Genomic DNA, 24,196 nt, shown 5'->3' on the forward strand with positions numbered 1-24,196 from the left:
GGTGTCTCAATTATAGCAATTTAGTAGAGGCTTTTCTCTTGAACTTGGTATAATAGTGACAGTAACATAGTAACACGTACCAAAAAGAATAACAATCTGACAAGTAATCACTCATCATTATTCATCAATAATCATACCACCCCCAGAGTCAGAGAAACCCAAGGATGAAAGCACACAGAATCACATTCTCATCAAAATCTCTCTCTCTCTCAGTCACATTGTCAACGAAAATCATTTGAAAATTCTCCACCTTCCCTCTACTTTCTCATCTTTCTCTCTCTACATACAAATATAAAACACCACGCGCCTTCATTTCCAGATCTTACATACTTCTCAGCTCTCTCTCTCAATAATAATAATGGCGAAGCCAAGGTACTCGAGGTTTCAGCCTGCTCGCAAAACGACGTCGTCCTCCTCCATGATCCTCACCTCACTCCTCATCTTCACATTCCTTGTTTTGATCCTTCTGGCGCTCGGAATCCTCTCCATTCCAACCGCCTCAAACCACCACGTTTCAAAACCCAACGACCTCACTCACATCGCTCATAACACTCTCCACACGTACGTAATCATCATAGCTAGCTACCGCTCCTTCCAATTCATCTTCATCGTTTCGTTTTCAAACTTGTTCGCTTTCTCTGTTTTCTGTTCTGATTGCAGAGGCGAAGACGACGATGGCAATGGAGAACACTGGATTGAAGTAGTTTCTTGGGAGCCTCGTGCTTTTATCTATCATAATTTTCTGGTTAGTCCACAAAAACTTTCTCTTTTTTTTTGGCGGTCAACTTTTTTGTTATTTCTCATAATATCTCAGTCCTTGGTGAGCCGCGGATCTGAGCTACATTTAAAGATTTTATATTGGTCAATTATTATTGCGTGTATAAGACGAGATTTGAATTCTCCACCATTACTTGAGTGAACAAGTGAGATGACCATTCGACTAACCAAGTTGGCGATTCAAGCTATCACTTCAGTAGTTTGATGTTTATATATGGATTGGGGACTGAGTTGACTTGATGCCAATTTTAGATTTTGAGGGATAAAGAACTAACTTGCATTTGTATTTTGTAATTTGTTTCAGCTTATTTTTTACCTCTAAAATTACTTTTTATACTGAAAAAAAAAACGATTTTCATATATGATTAGGATCAAATTAAAAAATAATTAGGATTTTTCAAAATGCTAGTTTTGAGATTTTTTTTTTTTGGTTGGTAGAAGCTGAAATAGTAGCTTTTCGGAAAAATCAGTGTGGATTAAAGGAACACAATTTTGTTTATGTTAGCATAAGATTGAGATCAATGAAAATGCGTGTAAATGAATTGGTATCGATCCATGTAAGAGATGAATGTAATGGTTGATGGAAGGTTTTTGTTTATTGTTGTTTAGTAGGGGAGTGTAAAATCAGATTCAAAAATCACTTCTGCAATATATGAGTGATTATAACTCATCAAGATGTTATTTCTGGAATCTGAATCTACCTTTGACTTTTGGCATAATGTGTCTATACTGTGTTAAATTATTGTCTAAGGTGCATGCTCTATTGTAGTATTAATGTAATGTAATACACTATTGCAATCTATACACTTTCCAAGTACTGAAACTTAGCTGATTAATCTGAGCAGACCAAAGCAGAATGTGAATATCTAATCAATATAGCCAAGCCAAATATGCATAAGTCATCCGTTGTAGATAGTACAACTGGGAAGAGTAAAGACAGCAGGTTAGATATCGAAAATAAATATCCGTTTCTTGTTTATGTTTCCCTTGACACTCTCCGATGCTGAACCTTATTTGAACAAATTCCTTTTTTCGTTCAGAGTAAGGACAAGCTCTGGTACTTTTCTAGCCAGAGGACGTGATAAAGTTGTGAGGAATATAGAGAAGAGAATTGCTGATTTTACTTTTATACCTATAGGTATGTATTCTCATCTATGACCTCCTTTTTTGTATGATTTTTCATTGTTTGGTGAAATTAAATCAATGATTTGATTTTACTTAAAATAACATATGTGTATTAGCTCTAGACTCTACCACTCCCACATGTTTTGTGTCCCTCTATCTGGACTGTGGTGCTAAAATTAATGTTATTCTTCATTGGTGTGCTTGAAGAAACCATAACATAAACAATGTTTCATATTATACAGAGCAGGGTGAAGGACTTCAAGTTCTCCACTATGAAGTTGGACAAAAGTATGAGCCTCATTATGACTACTTTTTGGATGAATTTAACACACAGAACGGGGGCCAGCGTATAGCGACAGTACTGATGTACCTGTAAGTGAATTTAGTTGCTGATTAACTTCAATTCTTCATGGATATGAAGACAGATGTTAAAGCTGCATGCTTTTTGGTTCTCATGATACAGCTCAGATGTTGAAGAAGGGGGTGAGACTGTGTTCCCAGCTGCCAAGGGAAATATCAGCTCTGTGCCATGGTGGAATGAGCTTTCCGAGTGTGGAAAGAAAGGTCTTTCAATTAAGCCGAAGAGGGGGGATGCTTTGCTTTTTTGGAGCATGAAGCCTGATGCAACTTTAGACCCATCAAGTTTGCATGGTTAGTTTCTCTTGTTATCATCACGGTCATCATTGTAAGGATTAATTATTATGGTTAATTACACTTTATTCCCTTAAATTTATCCTATGTTTACTTTAGTCCCTAATGTGCAAATCAATTCCTTAAACTTTCCTAAATGTGGATTTTGCTCAAAATAAGTGCACTATATATACCCGTTTGAACTTTTGGTTATCTGGAAATGCCTTCCCTGAACTTTTCATGTTATTCAACTTTTGTTAGAAAATTGTCACATTAAGGAAGTTTGGAAGGTTGATTTGTAAATCAACAAAGTTCAGAGGATAAAATGCAATTAATTCCAAGTATTATTGAGCTGCTAGTTTTATCAACAAGCTTTCTCTTTTGTAGAAGATAAACTAACAACTACAAGCTTCTTTGTTTCTATACAACAATTTTTTCTAGGTGGTTGTCCAGTGATTAAGGGTGATAAATGGTCGTGCACCAAATGGATGCGTATCAATGAATACAAAATAAATTAAATATACCACAGGTAAATTTCCTCTAGTTTCTTGTAGTACTAACATAAACATAAATCTGCAGTTGAGGCTATGGTAAAATTGTTCCTCAGAGTTTGAAAATGAAAATTCAACCCTAAACCATTCTTAAAAAGGGTGTCGAATTAGTCTTTCGATACAAAATCTATGCATGTATGGAAGGATTAAAATGTTAACTTTTCCATAATGTTGAAGGATCTAATCAGGGAATGTTGATGGACGAATTTGTCAATTTTCAATGGCAAGGGGCTACTTTGTCCTACAAACATGAGATTGGAGGTTTATTTTCTTTTATTTATTGAAATTAATATGGTAGTTATTGCTATTCATCTGGCAGGTTGATTAACTTCTCTAGGCCTTCTCTCTGAGTTCATTGATGCTAATGTTGTACCAAATCATAGTCTGAGCTAAAAATATCTGATGATCATGCTTTCACAGCTGAAAAGAAATGTTATTTACTGAATGATGCGGCATCCCTCTGTAATTTTTTGGTTCTTGTAACGTACCTCAAACTAATTCCTTTTAGGTACCCCTTTTTCAGTTGTATTATTATTAGTAAATATTTAATAAGTTTTTACATATACATATTTGTGAATTTGCAAGACAATAATATATTGACTGAGTATATTACCAGAACTATCTATACCCAGAGTTCAATTTAGTTACCTTATTCATTGAAAGGCCACTATTGAGAGGGACTTATATTGCAAAAATATTTGTGATTTATGCTCATTGTGCAGTGATGATTTTGTCATAGGATGGATTCTGGCTTTTTGGATGCCCATAAATGCTCCTTAGTAAATAAGGAGTGTCACATTTTTTTGTTAATTAAATAAATTTTAATTTTTTATTAATTATATTAATGTTTCAGAGTTAAAAGAATAATTTGCTAATTAAGTTAGAAATTTTTTTATAAGGTTATAAAAAAAATAAAAGTTCAAGACTAGTTATTTGTTTGTTGTTACCTTTTAAGGTCATTTTAAAGGAGCATGCAGTTTCGTTTCTCTTACCTTTTCAGACCACCTTTTATTTTTGTCAATGAATATCTTCTGGGCTCATCTATATCTTACATTTTACACTATTTAGAGTCTATATAGGATTGGGCTTCATATTTGTGAGTATGGATTACATGATTGAGCTGCATATCTGTGGGTATAACAGTGCTAGATATTAGCCAAGTTGGGTTGGTCTAGTGGTTAGCTCACTAGTCCGCTTAAGCAAGTGTCGGGGGTTCGAATCCGCCTTGTGCATACAGCAACTCATTGGCCAGCGGCAAACCCTTAAATGGAGCTCAGTACCGCGACGGATTAGTCCTTGACCTGCCGGGTTAGGGGATACCGTGGGAAACCAAAAAAAAAAAGAATAACCTTAACACAAGTTAATATCAATGACAAAAAACTCACACACAAAAATACCTTTTACCCCAAAAAAAAAAAACCGTTATCAAATAAGACATAAATTCAGATGAAATAGATAAATATTTGATTTCATTCGGTATAGAGAAAGTATACTTGGCTTTCTTTTACTAATCTGTCACTCTTTTAAAATTAATTACTCATATGCACCTTTTTTCACGGTGCAATTTTTTTTTTTTTCAAGTCCTAATCGTAACTGAGAAGCACTGAAGCGTCTAACGCATGCAACGAAGTCCCTAGTGGCTCGCCGCCAACAGCCCCTTCTTTCTTTCTCCTTTAACTCTTCAGTACTTTACCCTAATTCTAGCTTTTTGCTGCCGCAGCACCACCGCACAGTCGTGATCTCGTTGTTCGATCAGAGAGAGTGATGGCGGAATTGGATGCAGCTGAGCGAAAAAAACGAAAAACGGAGCAGGTTGAAATGGCGGAGGAAGCATGCCTTTGCCTTGTTACTTATGAAGAGTTGTTCGTGATCAAACTAAGCAATTTAAAGAAACAAGACGATGATGTCAAAGATTGGACTTATTTGCTTCCGCCACCAAAGATCGAGTTCTCTTTGCAACTTCCAGAGCGTGATTTGTGTCCTTTCGAGTTCGACTCCAAGATCTATATGGCGCCGTCCGCAGCACCGCGTCAGAATCTCACAAAGAAACCCGGCTGCTGGCGAATCTACGAATTCAAATTTGAGGAGCGCAGAATTGAGCTTGCGGAATCACTGGATGGTGTACCCGCCCCTCTTTGCTGGTCATTCATCGCAAACACGCCAGTCTCAGGCCATGTTTACTTCTATATAAATCCACGGTTCATAGATTCTGGATTTTACGTTCTTTGTCCCGGTTCTAGAGTTTGGAAACCGTTAAACCCTCCTCCGGACTACAGCCAAAGAGGTACCGACTTAGTCATGTTCGTCCTCCACAACACCGTCTTTCTTTCATCGTTCACGGGGAGGGGGATAGACTCCTATTTGGCCCACTTCGACCCCATAAAAGAGACTTGGACAGTTGAACCCGACTCTGATAACAATCTTTCGAAATTCATAAATGATAGATACAATCGTGGCCTTGAAACTGGCTCCTATCGTGCTACTTATCCCCCACAAATCTCTGTGCCCCTTCTGGGTCTTGGCAGCAGCAACAACTACACCGTTTGCCTTACCGATGATAAGTATTTGGGGGGATTTCCTCTTAACACACCTTTGGAGAAGGTGTTTGCCATTTTGGTTAACCACCAGAATGGCCGCGTCGCATTATATCAATGCCTTGATGTGTTTTTTGAGGGTTTTCAACCCTGGATAACAGATATGGCCAGAGTCAATCTTGTTGACCTTGGCAACGGGAAGGTGTGTGCAATACTATCTGCAGATCTATTGGATTCTGGATCTAAATCATTGGCGCTCTGCTTCTCAGTTTTCACACTGTCCCTGTTGGAGGACTTTGCAGCATTGCAACTTGACAGTGGGGCTCCTCCCATGGAGCGAGATTTCTTAAAAGTGACTGTCCATAGGAAGTGTGTCTACATCATGAAGAACTGGAACCCTGCTAATTATATGCGCCACGCCTTTGTTTGGCCATCTTCTAAGGGTGGAAGATTTTACCATAAAACATTACGTGTACTATAGTAACTTTTCTTGTTATTTCCTGTGGCTTTTTATAGTAGGATTTGTACCATGTCCTTGATTGATTGTGGTGATTTGGTTTCGAGATAAGGTAGCATTGCAACTTATCGTGTCTTTTTTTTTTTTATTTTCAGTTAACATCTATGTATTCGGATGGAGTTCCGCTACACATTTAAGTAATTTTACATCCAAGTTTATTCAAGTTATTTAGTTTATGATGCGAGGCTTCGTCTTCTTCTCCTTCTTTCACCTCCTCCTCCTCCTTCTTCTTCTCCTTCTTCTTCATATTTTTTTCATTATCATCATCGTTACCACTCACCACTACATTTATCTCCTCCTCCTCCTGTTTTTTGTTATTTGAATTTTTTTATCTTCTTTTTCTTTTTCTTTTTCCTCCTCCATTATTATTATCGTCATCACCAACAACACTAACATTTTGCTAACATCTTTATTAATTCTGATTCTCTGTGGTGATTAAATGAATCGAAAATATTATCAAAACGAAACTTGCCCATCATATAAATTTGAATTCAGAAATACATGCGCCTCGAATGAACCTAAAATTAGTTCAAAACGAAACCATTGTATAATGCCAAATGAACTGAAAATTGTCCATTATATAAATTCGAATTCGATGATAATGATAAGAAGAAGAAGAACGCATGCGCAAATTTGAAAAGTGCAAGAGGAGAAAGAAAACGAGAAAAAGAAACGCGTAACTCAAATCATTTGGATGAATTTAAATGTAAAATTGTTTGGATGTGAAAAATTACTCATTAAGATATGTGAAACTTTTTAGATTTTAATTTAAACTTGGAAAACATATTTACTTTACAAAATTTATTAGCGTTGTTGCATGCACGGCTTTATTGAGTTAATTTCGTCAATTGAATAATACTAGATCAAAAGTAAAAATAATCGCTGTGAAGTGTCTTCCCACTTGATTGAGTGGCAAACATATTGTGCTGAAATCCTATACCATACCCATTAGTTTGGACAAGTAGATTCTGATGGTAATCAGTGGGGTTGAATTTTAGTTTTTTTTGTTGAATATTATTTTTTGACTTTTAAAATAATTTTAGGAGATATTTTTGCTTTTTGTCTTATAACAAGTCAAAAGATATTTTTTTTTGTCTCATAATCGGTTAGAAGATATTTTTTAATTTTGTCTCCAACGTAACAGAAACATAATAGGAGTAGAAGAGAAAGAGAGAATCACACCCAAAAGTATCCTGGTTCAGCTGCTAAGTGCAATGCAGCCTACATCCAGTCTTCATCACAACAGTGACAGAATTTCACTATAATCATCAGATTACATACACCGATTCTTCCCTAGGATCTATCCAATCCTATCTGGGACAAATCCAAATTCTATCCTCAAATCTGAACTTGACTTGAACTCCTACCAAACTTTCAACCGCAAAGTGCTAACCCAACTTGCAAGGGAATCCCCACAGGATCATGAAACACAACATACAGATGTACAAAGAAACTCTGAGACATCTATGACTTTTTCTTTAATTTTGCTCAATACAAAATAAAACCCATTGAAGGAGAAGAACTCTGTTAGTTTAGGGTAACTATAAGAACTCTGTGTTTACTCTCCTTGTCTCAACCCTTGGCCGTTCAGCCTTATTATAGAAGGGGAAGCTTCCAAGATTAAAACCGGTTCAACCAAGCCAGCAACATCTTCTCCAACAAATAGCCAGTTCGGACAGAGAGAAGAGAGAGAAAAAACCGAAACAGAACCAACATGCATGTACCTCTCTCATCCCTTCTCATCAAGCTCTTTCACTCTGAGCCCTTGATCTTGACTTTGGCTTCAAGAAAGGACTCTGACCCTTGATGAACCTCTGATCTTTGACAGCTTCATGCTTTTTCTTTTTGCTTCTTCCTATCCGTAGCTTCAGAGGCTTCCTTCTCTTTTGGAATAACAAAAATGGAAAAGAGCTTTATCCACTGAGATCTTCTTCTTTGACCGAGACGGATCTCTCCTATTCTTGGCATGGAAGATCTTGAAGCTCCTCTTCAAAATCGTGCCTTCAATGGTAAAGATCTAGCTACACCATGTTTCGGATCTTCCTTTTTGCAAAGGTCATCATCATCCTAACATTTTCTTCTTCCATTAGCCTCACTGTATTTGTACTTCTCTTCTGATAACTTGTTCATTCTTCTTTCCTGAGTGAAGTGACCAAATAGCAAAGAAGAGAGAGGAGAGATAAGATACAAATCTTTCAATACAATATTAAATGAAATTGAATTGTGATTTTCAGTTACTTATGTGAACATTTAACCAAAATGGAATATAAGTTCTGGTAACCAATGCATGCATTAAATTGGATTGAAATTTGAATTCTATACAAAGAATAATTGTTTTGGGCTGTACACTGGTTTTTAACCCAATTAGCTTTGCTCTCCCTTTTAAATAATTCAGCCACATTGCATGGAATATTTTTGCACAAAGATTGATCACATTTTTATCACATTGGGCTTATATTGCTTTTTAGCCCAACAACAACATAAAAATTCATTTTATTTTTTCTGCACACTAACAACCTCATTAACTAAATAATTAGAAACAAATATTAAATTAATAATTTTTTAATTAATATTTGACCATCATAATCATTCGAATTTTCCAAACTCATCATATTCTTGTCTGCAAATATTTTATATAACACTTTTAAAGTCTACATTATCAAATTTTTAAATTGCTCTTAAAATTTTGGCATAAGTAAAAATTTTTAAGTTTCTTTCCATGGTTGCCTCCGGCATGGCTGCCGAGGTCGGCGTCACTCGCAATTTCAAAACTGTGGGAGGCGGCGTTGCTGGAGGGATTTGTGTTTCGATCTAAAGTATTTTGAGTTGCGTTTGTTTCTGAGAACAGGACAAAACAAGATATTGAGAATAAGACATAAAGGATAGAGATACAAAATCTTGCGTTCTTGTATTTTATTTGGTGATAAATTAGAACAAATTAAGAAAATTCAATTTATTCTCATCTTTTTCATTCAAAAAATTTGTGACAAAAAATATAATAATAAAAAATATAATTATGAAAAATTAACAAGAATAATGAACAAAAATAAAAAATAAGTTGTGTCTCTTATTGGTATCTCTATGTCCTTTATATTAGGATAAATACAAAATACATTAATATTCAGTGTCTTTGGACACATTGTCTTTGTCTATGTCTTTTTTATCAAACACAATTTTATAATTCTATGTCTCTGTCTCAATATCCTGTCTCTACAAACAAATGCAGCATACTTATATGCTATTCTCTTCTCATTTCTTTAGTAAAATCATAGTTTTTTTTCTTTAAATTTAATATTTTAAATTTTTAACTTAAAATTATTTGACTAAGAAAAAGGTTTACATTTTGATATTTTTTATTCATGTTAATTTATGAATGATCAACTCTCAGGGTTTTTTATTTCAAAATACATAATGCATTTTAAATAATTAATTGAATTTATACTTCGTGTATATTATTTCTGAGCCATTTTTAACCACGTATGAATAAAGAAAAGAAATAGTTTGAAATTTCACATAAAGTTAGAATGACTCTTGTTTAAAAAAAATCATTTTAAAAATTAGACTTGAATCATATTTATAATGTTATCGTTATATCACCTGATTACATTATTGATTAGACTAAAAAAGCAATAAATAAGAATGAAGAAGGAAATTAAATTCAAACCAAGTTTATAAATGGTTGGAGATTTATCTAATTCAAATTTTTATAGCCATTATTAAACAAAATAAGCTAATGTGGTCAATTTTGCTATAAAGGGTTTTTATTAGTCTATATTCTTTCGAAGATAATTATTTCTAAAAATAAAAGGATAAAATATACCTTTTGTCCTTGAAGTTTGACAAAAATTTTAAAAATACCTATAAGTTTTATTTTGTTTCAATTTTATCTCAAAAGTTTTCGATTTGCATCAAATATATTCCCGATGGCTAATTTTTCAAAAAATTTAAGACCAATTCAACAATAATTTCATAAGAACAACCTTCAACACAAACAAATTAAGCATAATTTTCATGCATTATTGTTCTATTAGTCTTAAATTTTTTGAAAATTTAGTCGTTAAGAGTATATTTAATGCAAATCGAAAATTTTTGAAATAAAATTAAAACAAAATAAAATTTAGAAATATTTTTAAAATTTTTACTAAACTTCAGGAACAAAAAATATACTTTACCCAAAATAAAATACACGCATGCATATAGATTAAAATTTATATGGTGTAAAGAAATTCTTTACACGCACGTCTAATTCATATGTGATAATATACTACTCTGTACAAAGCCCTATACATAACTAGGAGAGCAAAAAGTTAAGAACAAATGGAACCAAAAAAACATAAGAGCGATGTTGTCAAAAAAACATACGTATCGATTTAATGCATCATATCATTTTACTACAAACTTAAAAGTTGTTAATATATACACACACTACACGAGAAGGATTCGTTTAATTGTGTAGGTATAAGTTTTCTTTAACTTATATTCTCAAATAATTTCTTATGTAGGATCAGAGACGGATTTATGTGCAGAGGTGTGGGGGGTAATTATCCCCATTGAATTTTCAAAAGACTATATATATAGAGAGAGAGAGAGAGAATTGCCTCCATTACAATAATTTATTTGTCCCCGTACTTTAAAAAAAATTATGTGTAAAAAATATTTATATTATTAAATATTAATCTAACTTCCGGTTCTATGATAAGCGGTTTTAAGTAAAGAACCAAACCGTTTATATTGTTGGTTTTCGGTCGGATCGGTTCAATCGGTCGGTTCGGTCCGGTTTTCAGAACCTTGGTTATGCACTAGTGTTATTAGAAAGACTATTTGTGTATCCATTATTTTAATAGTGAAAGATTTTACTGAACTAGGTCCCGTGGATTTTTTGTCCCTCTTTTTGGAGTTTTCCCACGATAAAATTCTGGTGTTTGATTATTTAATTTCTACCATTATATTTGTTGCTTGTAGTATCTTTAGTATTGCCTATTTAATCGCATAAGTTGTGAGAAAATTATTTTTTGTGCTTCCGCTGTTAGACAGATTCTTATTAAATTTTAATTTTTCCAACAAAAAAATACATAAATTACGGTGATCTACCTCTATTTTCTTATAAATTTAATATTATTCTTTAACACATAAATAGTGAAAAGGGTAATGAATTTACAAAATTGTACATAAAATCAATAATCTAACGATCTATGCACAAAAATAAAAATACTCAATAACCTTGACATAATTTATATGCATAAAGTAAACACCAAAAATTTTAGATCGGATAAATTAGTTTTTAATAAATTGTTGTTCTCTAGAAGCTTTTAAAAATTACTCTCACCAAACAGATTATTTTTCTATTGTTCTCAATTAAATTTTTAATATACTTATTGGACAAATAAATTCTTAATAAATTTTATTATAAGGTAATTAAGTTTCCAAAAATGATACTTTAAAATTAGATTTTTTTTCAAATAAACGACGGAAGGTCAATATGTTCCATGGAAGTAATTCACGAAGACTTTTAAAAAAATAAAAATTTTAAATTTGTTAAAAACCAAAGCATCCGAGCAATTCTTTAAGAATCAATTTAAGTGTTTATTTATCCAATTAATAACCAAAAACCTAACACATCAAATTTTATTGAATAAAAATAAAACAAAATATAAAACACATTACTATGAATAATTAACATTCTTATATAAAAGTAACATTCATCAATTTATATTTTGTTTAAAAATGAAGCATTACGACAATAATTTTCATGTGTATATATATAAATAAAATGCATTATGATTTTTTTCATTTGAACAATTTTTACGTGTTTCATTTAAATTATGTATTATCGTTTAATATTTTTTGTTATTATAAATTTATGAATGTTATTTTTTAGGAATGTTTTTTATGATATATATTCTTATAGTTTGTTTAAAAATAAAGCATTAGGATTTAGGATAAGTGTATAGTCTGTGCAATTTCAAAACCATAATATAATCTTCCGTGAAATTTGCGTCTAATAAAGTGGTTTGGCCATCAGATATCTTCAACCTGTGCAGTGCTCGAATCTTCTGGTGCTGGTATGTGTATATATAGAGAGAATAAGTTGATATTCGAAACCCTAGTGGCTCGCCAACAGCCCCTTCTTTCTTTTTCCTTTAACTCTCCAGTACTTTACCCTAATTCTAGCTTTTTGCTGCCGCAGCACCACCGCACAGTCGTGATCTCGTTGTTCGATCAGAGAGAGTGATGGCGGAATTGGATGCAGCTGAGCGAAAAAAACGAAAAACGGAGCAGGTTGAAATGGCGGAGGAAGCATGCCTTTGCCTTGTTACTTATGAAGAGTTGTTCGTGATCAAACTAAGCAATTTAAAGAAACAAGACGATGATGTCAAAGATTGGACTTATTTGCTTCCGCCACCAAAGATCGAGTTCTCTTTGCAACATCCAGAGCGTGATTTGTGTCCTTTCGAGTTCGACTCCAAGATCTATATGGCGGTGTCCAGCTCACCGCCTCTAAATCTCGGAAGGAAACCCGGCTGCTGGCGAATCTACGAATTCAAATTTGAGGAGCGCAGAATTGAGCTTGCGGAATCACTGGATGGTGTACCCGCCCCTCTTTGCTGGTCATTCATCGCAAACACGCCAGTCTCAGGCCATGTTTACTTCTATATAAATCCACGGTTCATAGATTCTGGATTTTACGTTCTTTGTCCCGGTTCTAGAGTTTGGAAACCGTTAAACCCTCCTCCGGACTACAGCCAAAGAGGTACCGACTTAGTCATGTTCGTCCTCCACAACACCGTCTTTCTTTCATCGTTCACGGGGAGGGGGATAGACTCCTATTTGGCCCACTTCGACCCCATAAAAGAGACTTGGACAGTTGAACCCGACTCTGATAACAATCTTTCGAAATTCATAAATGATAGATACAATCGTGGCCTTGAAACTGGCTCCTATCGTGCTACTTATCCCCCACAAATCTCTGTGCCCCTTCTGGGTCTTGGCAGCAGCAACAACTACACCGTTTGCCTTACCGATGATAAGTATTTGGGGGGATTTCCTCTTAACACACCTTTGGAGAAGGTGTTTGCCATTTTGGTTAACCACCAGAATGGCCGCGTCGCATTATATCAATGCCTTGATGTGTTTTTTGAGGGTTTTCAACCCTGGATAACAGATATGGCCAGAGTCAATCTTGTTGACCTTGGCAACGGGAAGGTGTGTGCAATACTATCTGCAGATCTATTGGATTCTGGATCTAAATCATTGGCGCTCTGCTTCTCAGTTTTCACACTGTCCCTGTTGGAGGACTTTGCAGCATTGCAACTTGACAGTGGGGCTCCTCCCATGGAGCGAGATTTCTTAAAAGTGACTGTCCATAGGAAGTGTGTCTACATCATGAAGAACTGGAACCCTGCTAATTATATGCGCCACGCCTTTGTTTGGCCATCTTCTAAGGGTGGAAGATTTTACCATAAAACATTACGTGTACTATAGTAACTTTTCTTGTTATTTCCTGTGGCTTTTTATAGTAGGATTTGTACCATGTCCTTGATTGATTGTGGTGATTTGGTTTCGAGATAAGGTAGCATTGCAACTTATCGTGTCTTTTTTTTTTTTATTTTCAGTTAACATCTATGTATTCGGATGGAGTTCCGCTACACATTTAAGTAATTTTACATCCAAGTTTATTCAAGTTATTTAGTTTATGATGCGAGGCTTCGTCTTCTTCTCCTTCTTTCACCTCCTCCTCCTCCTTCTTCTTCTCCTTCTTCTTCATATTTTTTTCATTATCATCATCGTTACCACTCACCACTACATTTATCTCCTCCTCCTCCTGTTTTTTGTTATTTGAATTTTTTTATCTTCTTTTTCTTTTTCTTTTTCCTCCTCCATTATTATTATCGTCATCACCAACAACACTAACATTTTGCTAACATCTTTATTAATTCTGATTCTCTGTGGTGATTAAATGAATCGAAAATATTATCAAAACGAAACTTGCCCATCATATAAATTTGAATTCAGAAATACATGCGCCTCGAATGAACCTAAAATTAGTTCAAAACGAAACCATTGTATAATGCCAAATGAACTGAAAATTGTCCATTATATAAATTCGAATTCGATGATAATGATAAGAAGAAGAAGAACGCATGCGCAAATTTGAAAAGTGCAAGAGGAGAAAGAAAACGAGAAAAAGAAACGCGTAACTCAAATCATTTGGATGAATTTAAATGTAAAATTGTTTGGATGTGAAAAATTACTCATTAAGATATGTGAAACTTTTTAGATTTTAATTTAAACTTGGAAAACATATTTACTTTACAAAATTTATTAGCGTTGTTGCATGCACGGCTTTATTGAGTTAATTTCGTCAATTGAATAATACTAGATCAAAAGTAAAAATAATCGCTGTGAAGTGTCTTCCCACTTGATTGAGTGGCAAACATATTGTGCTGAAATCCTATACCATACCCATTAGTTTGGACAAGTAGATTCTGATGGTAATCAGTGGGGTTGAATTTTAGTTTTTTTTGTTGAATATTATTTTTTGACTTTTAAAATAATTTTAGGAGATATTTTTGCTTTTTGTCTTATAACAAGTCAAAAGATATTTTTTTTTGTCTCATAATCGGTTAGAAGATATTTTTTAATTTTGTCTCCAACGTAACAGAAACATAATAGGAGTAGAAGAGAAAGAGAGAATCACACCCAAAAGTATCCTGGTTCAGCTGCTAAGTGCAATGCAGCCTACATCCAGTCTTCATCACAACAGTGACAGAATTTCACTATAATCATCAGATTACATACACCGATTCTTCCCTAGGATCTATCCAATCCTATCTGGGACAAATCCAAATTCTATCCTCAAATCTGAACTTGACTTGAACTCCTACCAAACTTTCAACCGCAAAGTGCTAACCCAACTTGCAAGGGAATCCCCACAGGATCATGAAACACAACATACAGATGTACAAAGAAACTCTGAGACATCTATGACTTTTTCTTTAATTTTGCTCAATACAAAATAAAACCCATTGAAGGAGAAGAACTCTGTTAGTTTAGGGTAACTATAAGAACTCTGTGTTTACTCTCCTTGTCTCAACCCTTGGCCGTTCAGCCTTATTATAGAAGGGGAAGCTTCCAAGATTAAAACCGGTTCAACCAAGCCAGCAACATCTTCTCCAACAAATAGCCAGTTCGGACAGAGAGAAGAGAGAGAAAAAACCGAAACAGAACCAACATGCATGTACCTCTCTCATCCCTTCTCATCAAGCTCTTTCACTCTGAGCCCTTGATCTTGACTTTGGCTTCAAGAAAGGACTCTGACCCTTGATGAACCTCTGATCTTTGACAGCTTCATGCTTTTTCTTTTTGCTTCTTCCTATCCGTAGCTTCAGAGGCTTCCTTCTCTTTTGGAATAACAAAAATGGAAAAGAGCTTTATCCACTGAGATCTTCTTCTTTGACCGAGACGGATCTCTCCTATTCTTGGCATGGAAGATCTTGAAGCTCCTCTTCAAAATCGTGCCTTCAATGGTAAAGATCTAGCTACACCATGTTTCGGATCTTCCTTTTTGCAAAGGTCATCATCATCCTAACATTTTCTTCTTCCATTAGCCTCACTGTATTTGTACTTCTCTTCTGATAACTTGTTCATTCTTCTTTCCTGAGTGAAGTGACCAAATAGCAAAGAAGAGAGAGGAGAGATAAGATACAAATCTTTCAATACAATATTAAATGAAATTGAATTGTGATTTTCAGTTACTTATGTGAACATTTAACCAAAATGGAATATAAGTTCTGGTAACCAATGCATGCATTAAATTGGATTGAAATTTGAATTCTATACAAAGAATAATTGTTTTGGGCTGTACACTGGTTTTTAACCCAATTAGCTTTGCTCTCCCTTTTAAATAATTCAGCCACATTGCATGGAATATTTTTGCACAAAGATTGATCACATTTTTATCACATTGGGCTTATATTGCTTTTTAGCCCAACAACAACATAAAAATTCATTTTATTTTTTCTGCACACTAACAACCTCATTAACTAAATAATTAGAAGCAAATATTAAATTAATAATTTTTTAATTAATATTTGACCATCATAATCATTCGAATTTTCCAAACTCATCATATTCTTGTCTGCAAATATTTTATATAACACTTTTAAAGTCTACATTATCAAATTTTTAAATTGCTCTTAAAATTTTGGCATAAGTAAAAATTTTTAAGTTTCTTTCCATGGTTGCCTCCGGCATGGCTGCCGAGGTCGGCGTCACTCGCAATTTCAAAACTGTGGGAGGCGGCGTTGCTGGAGGGATTTGTGTTTCGATCTAAAGTATTTTGAGTTGCGTTTGTTTCTGAGAACAGGACAAAACAAGATATTGAGAATAAGACATAAAGGATAGAGATACAAAATCTTGCGTTCTTGTATTTTATTTGGTGATAAATTAGAACAAATTAAGAAAATTCAATTTATTCTCATCTTTTTCATTCAAAAAATTTGTGACAAAAAATATAATAATAAAAAATATAATTATGAAAAATTAACAAGAATAATGAACAAAAATAAAAAATAAGTTGTGTCTCTTATTGGTATCTCTATGTCCTTTATATTAGGATAAATACAAAATACATTAATATTCAGTGTCTTTGGACACATTGTCTTTGTCTATGTCTTTTTTATCAAACACAATTTTATAATTCTATGTCTCTGTCTCAATATCCTGTCTCTACAAACAAATGCAGCATACTTATATGCTATTCTCTTCTCATTTCTTTAGTAAAATCATAGTTTTTTTTCTTTAAATTTAATATTTTAAATTTTTAACTTAAAATTATTTGACTAAGAAAAAGGTTTACATTTTGATATTTTTTATTCATGTTAATTTATGAATGATCAACTCTCAGGGTTTTTTATTTCAAAATACATAATGCATTTTAAATAATTAATTGAATTTATACTTCGTGTATATTATTTCTGAGCCATTTTTAACCACGTATGAATAAAGAAAAGAAATAGTTTGAAATTTCACATAAAGTTAGAATGACTCTTGTTTAAAAAAAATCATTTTAAAAATTAGACTTGAATCATATTTATAATGTTATCGTTATATCACCTGATTACATTATTGATTAGACTAAAAAAGCAATAAATAAGAATGAAGAAGGAAATTAAATTCAAACCAAGTTTATAAATGGTTGGAGATTTATCTAATTCAAATTTTTATAGCCATTATTAAACAAAATAAGCTAATGTGGTCAATTTTGCTATAAAGGGTTTTTATTAGTCTATATTCTTTCGAAGATAATTATTTCTAAAAATAAAAGGATAAAATATACCTTTTGTCCTTGAAGTTTGACAAAAATTTTAAAAATACCTATAAGTTTTATTTTGTTTCAATTTTATCTCAAAAGTTTTCGATTTGCATCAAATATATTCCCGATGGCTAATTTTTCAAAAAATTTAAGACCAATTCAACAATAATTTCATAAGAACAACCTTCAACACAAACAAATTAAGCATAATTTTCATGCATTATTGTTCTATTAGTCTTAAATTTTTTGAAAATTTAGTCGTTAAGAGTATATTTAATGCAAATCGAAAATTTTTGAAATAAAATTAAAACAAAATAAAATTTAGAAATATTTTTAAAATTTTTACTAAACTTCAGGAACAAAAAATATACTTTACCCAAAATAAAATACACGCATGCATATAGATTAAAATTTATATGGTGTAAAGAAATTCTTTACACGCACGTCTAATTCATATGTGATAATATACTACTCTGTACAAAGCCCTATACATAACTAGGAGAGCAAAAAGTTAAGAACAAATGGAACCAAAAAAACATAAGAGCGATGTTGTCAAAAAAACATACGTATCGATTTAATGCATCATATCATTTTACTACAAACTTAAAAGTTGTTAATATATACACACACTACACGAGAAGGATTCGTTTAATTGTGTAGGTATAAGTTTTCTTTAACTTATATTCTCAAATAATTTCTTATGTAGGATCAGAGACGGATTTATGTGCAGAGGTGTGGGGGGTAATTATCCCCATTGAATTTTCAAAAGACTATATATATAGAGAGAGAGAGAGAGAATTGCCTCCATTACAATAATTTATTTGTCCCCGTACTTTAAAAAAAATTATGTGTAAAAAATATTTATATTATTAAATATTAATCTATATAAAGATAATTGTGATTGTTTAATTTAAATTTTTATTTTTTTCATAATTTTTTTTGTCTTTCTCGCATAATTTTAGAAAAAATTCAGACATCAAAATAAAAAATAGTCAAAATTATAAATTAGTTCATTCAAGTTATAGATTTTTTAGCTATTAAGTTATAATTTTTTTTGTATCATATAAAAAATAATTAATATAAATGTAATTTGACAGATATTAGATGCTTGACTAAACGCAAGTATTAATAATAAATGTATTACTCATGCAATATTACCGAAATATTAAAATAAAAAAATATTTTTAAATTAAATTACTATACTTTTAGATATATTAATTATATTTATTTATTGAAAATTTGATTAGCTAATATACTCCAAAATTTAAATATCTAAATATATTAATATTAATATATATTTTTTATTATTTTATTATATTATTTTGCTCCACTTCTAAAATTTTCTGAATCTCTCACCACGTAGGATGAACTTTATCAATCTAGTTTAATGATTCTTTTTTTCATGACATGGTTTAACAGTTGAATTAATGAAATTTATTGTATATAGAAAGTTATTCAACGGTATAGGTTAACAAGTGTTGTCTTATATGCGATATAAATGAAATCTTATGTATCTTCCAATGCAAAGAGTAAACATGCATATATTAAGATTCTTCCATCAAAATTAGAGAGATTAAAACTGTGTACTAAGCTGATCCTAATTTGGCTTAGTTCGAGGAATAAGAAAGACAATACTATTAAACCGGTGGTGAGAATATCTGCAAAAGATTCTTTAGAAATTAAAACAATACTTATTCCTACTAATTAAATGCATAATGTTGTTAGGTTAATTAAATTTTAAAGTGGAGACTCACGTATAGTCAACTTTACGTGAAATTGATAACTGAGAGCCGTTAGATAATTTAACTGGTTTAACTAAATTTTCATCTAAAAACTCTTAATTATTAACTTCACGTGAAGTCGACTGTACTGCACCCGAGTTTTCACTAAAAGGGTTGTAATGTGACTATGACATCTGACGTCCCATATTTTGGGAATAGAATAGTTAATTAACTCCTTTACAAATGCCCTAAAAAGTAGGGCTTGGAATGTGATCCTCTAGAACTCTCTTTGTATCTTTATAATTATGGCATATATTGATTTGCAAGCATGATGAGTATGACCCAATTGTCTATTATACCCAAACAAGAAGGACCAATATTATTGCAAATCTTAGCTTCACAATGATGAAGAAATCCAATTTCTGTTTTATTCAAGTCATTTTTTTTTAAATTTGTTATCCTAAAACTGCTTAACTCCATGGTTATCCTAAAAATTAATTTTATATATGAATTTTACCATAAAAATAATAAATAATATTAACATATTTTTTTTATGATATACTTAACCTAAATGGTTCAAAAATTCAAAATCTACTGTGGAATTTCTTTATTATAGATCAAATTATTAAATATTTAGTTGACTTATTAATGCATTCTAGAATATAATAACTGGTTTTTTAGGTCATTTATAGCTTAACCACCAATCATAATGCAAAAGCGAAAGCTTGAAAGACCTGGATGCCAGAATAGACGACAAGCCCAGGCCCGAGCCAGAGGGGGACCTGGAAAAATTCAGAGTTGGGGACGCGGAGGAGAAATTCACATTCATAAACAGAAATTTCTCCCATGAATTAAAAGAACCTTTGATGGAGATGATTAGAGCCAACGCTGATCTATTTGCTTAGACACCGTCCGACATGCCGGGGATAGACCCCTAACTCATGTCACACAGCCTGGCCGTCAAACTGGAAGCCCAACCGGTGGCCCAAAGGAGAAGGAAGATGTCACAGAAAAGGGCAGAAGAGGTGGCCAGGCAGACGGCTGGCCTCCTCGAAGCAGGGTTCATCCGTGAACTAGACTACTCCACTTGGCTATCAAATGTAGTTTTGGTAAAAAAGCACAATGGGAGATGGAGAATTGTGTGGATTACTCCGACCTCAACAAAGCGTGCCCCCAAGGACTACTATCCCCTTCCCAATATTGATGCACTCGTCGACGCGGCGGCGGGGTATCGGTATCTGAGCTTCATGGACGCCTACTTCGGGTATAATCAGATACCGATGCACCGGCCCGACGAGGATAAAACGGCGTTCATAATGTCAGGGGAGATCTATTGCTACAAGGTGATGCCATTTGGCCTGAAAAACGCTGGCGCCATGTACCAAAGGCTGATGAACAAGATATTCAGCGAACTTATAGGCAAGACAGTGGAAGTCTACGTGGACGACATCCTCGCGAAAACCACACGGCATGACGATCTCCTAAGCGACCTGGGGGGCGTGTTCGCGTCCCTCCGACAACACGGCATGAGGCTAAACCCACTCAAATGCGCCTTTGCCATGGAAGCCAGGAAATTCCTAGGGTTCATGATAACCCAAAGAGGGGTAGAAGCCAACCCAGAGAAGTGCCAAGCGATCCTCCAAATGAAGAGCCCGGGTTGTATCAAAGACGTCCAACGATTAGCGGGAAGGCTGACTGCGTTATCCCGTTTCTTCGGCGCATCGGCAGCAACAACCCTGCCCTTCTTCAGCCTGATGAAAAAGGGGATAGCGTTTGAATGGACCCCTGCATGTGAGGAAGCATTCAACCACTTCAAAGAAATCTTAGCAACACCTCCGGTGCTCGGGAAGCCCAAGGCTGGAGAACCACTCTACCTTTACCTAGCCGTAACGGAGGAAGCGCTTGCAGCAGTGCTGGTACAAGAAGAAGGGAAGGCTCAGCAACCAATCTACTTTGTAAGCAGGGCGCTACAAGGAGCAGAGCTGAGGTATAGCAAATTGGAGAAACTGGCACTGGCACTCCTAACCTCCTCCCGAAGGCTGAGGCAGTACTTCCAGGGCCACCGTGTCATCGTGAGAACGGACCAAGCAATTCGCCAAGTACTCCAAAAGCCTGATTTGGCAGGAAGGATGATGACTTGGGCCATCGAGCTCTCCCAATATGACTTGCAGTACGAGCCCCGACATGCAATCAAGGCACAGGCGATGGCAGATTTCCTAGTAGAGGTAACAGGCGATTCCCCCGAGGAGACGGGAACACGGTGGAGGCTCCATGTAGACGAGACCTCCAACCAAACGTTCGGGGGTGCCGGGGTCATTTTAGAGAGCCCGGCGGGAGTCATATGCGAGCAATCAACCAAATTCGAATTCCCCGTATCGAACAACCAAGCGGAATACGAAGCCCTCTTTGGTGGACTAATCCTAGCCCGGGAAGTCAGGGCGACAAGGTTGGAAGTGTGCAGCGACTCACAGGTCGTCACCTCACAAGTGAACAGAAGCTATCAAGCCAGAGACCCGTTGCTGCAAAGGTATTTGGAAAAGGTTAGAGAATTGACCAGGCAGTTCCAGGAGGTCACGATCCAACACGTTCCGAGGGAGAGGAACACACGGGCAGACCTCCTATCTAAACTAGCAAGCACGAAGCCGGGGGCAGGCAACCGGTCTCTCATCCAAGGCATGGTAAAGGAGCCAATGGTTGCCCTCCATTTGGCAAAATCAAGTCCCTCCTGGTTGGACCCCATCACAAATTTCCTGGAACATGGCAAACTACCTGACGAGGAGAGAGCAGCCAAAACGTTGAGGAGGGAGGCAGCCAAATATGCAATCATACAGGGACAACTGTTCAGAAAGGGACTCAGCCAACCCCTATTGAAATGCTTGCATCCCGACCAGACGGACTACGTACTTAGAGAAGTCCATGAGGGATGCTGTGGCCACCACATTGGGGGCAAGGCCCTAGCAAGGAAGCTCATCCGAGCTGGGTATTACTGGCCATCAATGATGAAAGACTCCAGCGAATTTGTGAGAAAATGTGTCAAGTGTCAAGAGAACGCCAACTTCCACAGAGCGCCGGCTTCTGAGCTGAGTCTACTGACGTCCTCCCGACCTTTCGCACAATGGGGGGTCGACCTACTGAGACCCTTTCCAGTAGGCTCCGGGCAAGTCAAATACCTCATAGTTGCCGTCGACTACTACACAAAATGGATAGAGGCTGAACCGTTGGCCAGTATATCGTCAGCCAACTGTAGAAAGTTCATGTGGAGGCAGGTGATAACACGGTTCGGCATCCCGAAAATCGTCATCTCGGACAATGAAACGCAATTCGCCGACAAGAAATTCACAGAGTTCCTCACCGGCCTGGGCATAAAAGAAGTTGTCATCTCGGACAACGGAACGCAATTCGCCGACAAGAAATTCACAGAGTTCCTCACCGGCCTGGGCGTAAAACAAAAGTTCTCCTCGGTAGAGCACCCCCAGACGAATGGGCAAGTAGAGTCCGCAAACAAAGTCATCTTGCTAGGCCTCAAGAAACGGCTAGACAATAAAAAGGGGGCATGGGCCAATGAACTCGCCTCTGTTCTATGGTCCTACCGCACAACCGAGCAAAGCTCCACAGGCGAAACACCCTTTCGCCTGACATACGGAGTCGATGAATGATACCTGTGGAGATCGGCGAGCCGAGCCCGCGGTTACTTCTGAAAGGAGTGGAAGAGACGGTCGAGAAGGACCTAGTAGATGAGGCCAGGGAGATAGCTCACTTGTCAGAAGTAGCACTGAAACAAAGAATGGCGCTGTGCTGCAACACCAAAGTACTCAGAAGGGAGTTTGAAGAGGATGACCTCGTCTTGCGACGCAACAACATAGGGCTACCGACACCAGGAGAAGGAAAGCTGGCGACAAATTGGGAAGGTCCTTACAGAATCAAAGAGGTGCTTGGCAAAGGCGCCTACAAATTGGAAAGGCTCGACGGCAAGGAAATCCCAAGAACATGGAATGCAGGTAACCTGAGAAGGTTTTATTCGTAGCTCAGGCACACCGGCCAAGCGGCCTGATAAGCTAGACAGCCCACTGTTAATCCCCAACGATTTATTTTTGTCAAATATCTACCATGTTCATAAATTTGTTTAACTAACGACTAATGTTTACTTGTTTGAATCCTCCAATCTACTATCTCCCAATACGAATCCCACACCATCGCGTTCGTAAACGGAAACTCGGGACTGATCACCCCGGGAAGCCAACTGAACCATAGCGATAACGAACGGCCATGATAATAAGACCATAACGGTTTCAATCGAGTTACCTACATGAATGGCAAAATGGACACAAGCAATAAGTCCGCCCCGAAAAGACGGTTAAAAAGACAAAAACGCTACCAAGCAAGATTAAGGCAATAACAATAAGCCGACCAAGCGACCAATAAAGTATAAAGTTAATAGTTGTGACAAAGTATTCAACAAATCCATACAAAAGCCAAAGTTACAAAAGTTCATTTTCGGGGCATGTCAACAATCTTGCCGTCCTGGATCGTTTTGAAGACCTCAATAGCCGACGTGTCGAAGTCTGGAACCACAATCTTCACCTGAGCCTTCAGAGCCTCCTCAGTCATGAAGATCACGTTCTTTCCTTGCTCCTTGGTCGCATTATGCTTCCTCTTCAACTATTCGACCTCAGCTCGAGCAGCTTTAGCTGACGAAATGGCCTGGTCACGTTCCTTTTCCAAGACCGCCACCCGACCCTGCGCGGCGCTCAGCTGGCTCTCCAAGGTCATCTCCCGCTCGGTTAAACGGGACACAGTCGCATCGGAAGTTTTCAACTTCTCCTCAGCAGAGGCAGCTTTCTTTTCGGCGGCCTTGAGCTTCTCTCCCGCCTCGGACAACTGCCCCTGGAGCGACTCAACTTGCACCTTGAAATCGTTGTTCGCCTTATCAGAAGATTCAAGCTTTCTTCGAAGAGACTGCATTCCCGATAACTCAAACTCGGCCTTCCGAGCTATCACGGCCCCCCGGAGCAGCGTCCGATACATCC

The 24,196-nt window shown here is 35.8% G+C and overlaps 3 protein-coding genes across 3 annotated transcripts; all 3 read left to right on the forward strand.

Annotated features, from left to right (window-relative positions):
- LOC107629469 (probable prolyl 4-hydroxylase 10) lies at positions 349-3,773 on the forward strand (the record flags this gene model as incomplete). Its single annotated transcript, XM_016332269.2, is given in 8 exon segments — positions 349-561; positions 661-745; positions 1,623-1,720; positions 1,818-1,915; positions 2,145-2,274; positions 2,366-2,553; positions 2,974-3,061; positions 3,403-3,773. Coding segments are annotated over 7 exon segments (879 nt in total). The 3' UTR covers positions 3,051-3,061; positions 3,403-3,773.
- On the forward strand, positions 3,068-6,166 carry LOC110269865. Its single transcript, XM_021117653.1, has 2 exons — positions 3,068-3,344; positions 4,665-6,166. Exon 2 carries the CDS (start codon positions 4,848-4,850, stop codon positions 6,096-6,098), a length of 1,251 nt encoding a protein of 416 aa, XP_020973312.1. The 5' UTR covers positions 3,068-3,344; positions 4,665-4,847; the 3' UTR covers positions 6,099-6,166.
- On the forward strand, positions 12,035-13,684 carry LOC107632438. The gene is made up of 2 exons (XM_016336117.2): positions 12,035-12,196; positions 12,322-13,684. The coding sequence occupies exon 2, from the start codon at positions 12,366-12,368 to the stop codon at positions 13,614-13,616; it is 1,251 nt and encodes a 416-aa protein (XP_016191603.1). The 5' UTR covers positions 12,035-12,196; positions 12,322-12,365; the 3' UTR covers positions 13,617-13,684.

The sequence above is a fragment of the Arachis ipaensis genome, chromosome B03 (genome assembly GCF_000816755.2).
Source record: "Arachis ipaensis cultivar K30076 chromosome B03, Araip1.1, whole genome shotgun sequence".
NCBI classification, from domain to species: domain Eukaryota; kingdom Viridiplantae; phylum Streptophyta; class Magnoliopsida; order Fabales; family Fabaceae; genus Arachis; species Arachis ipaensis.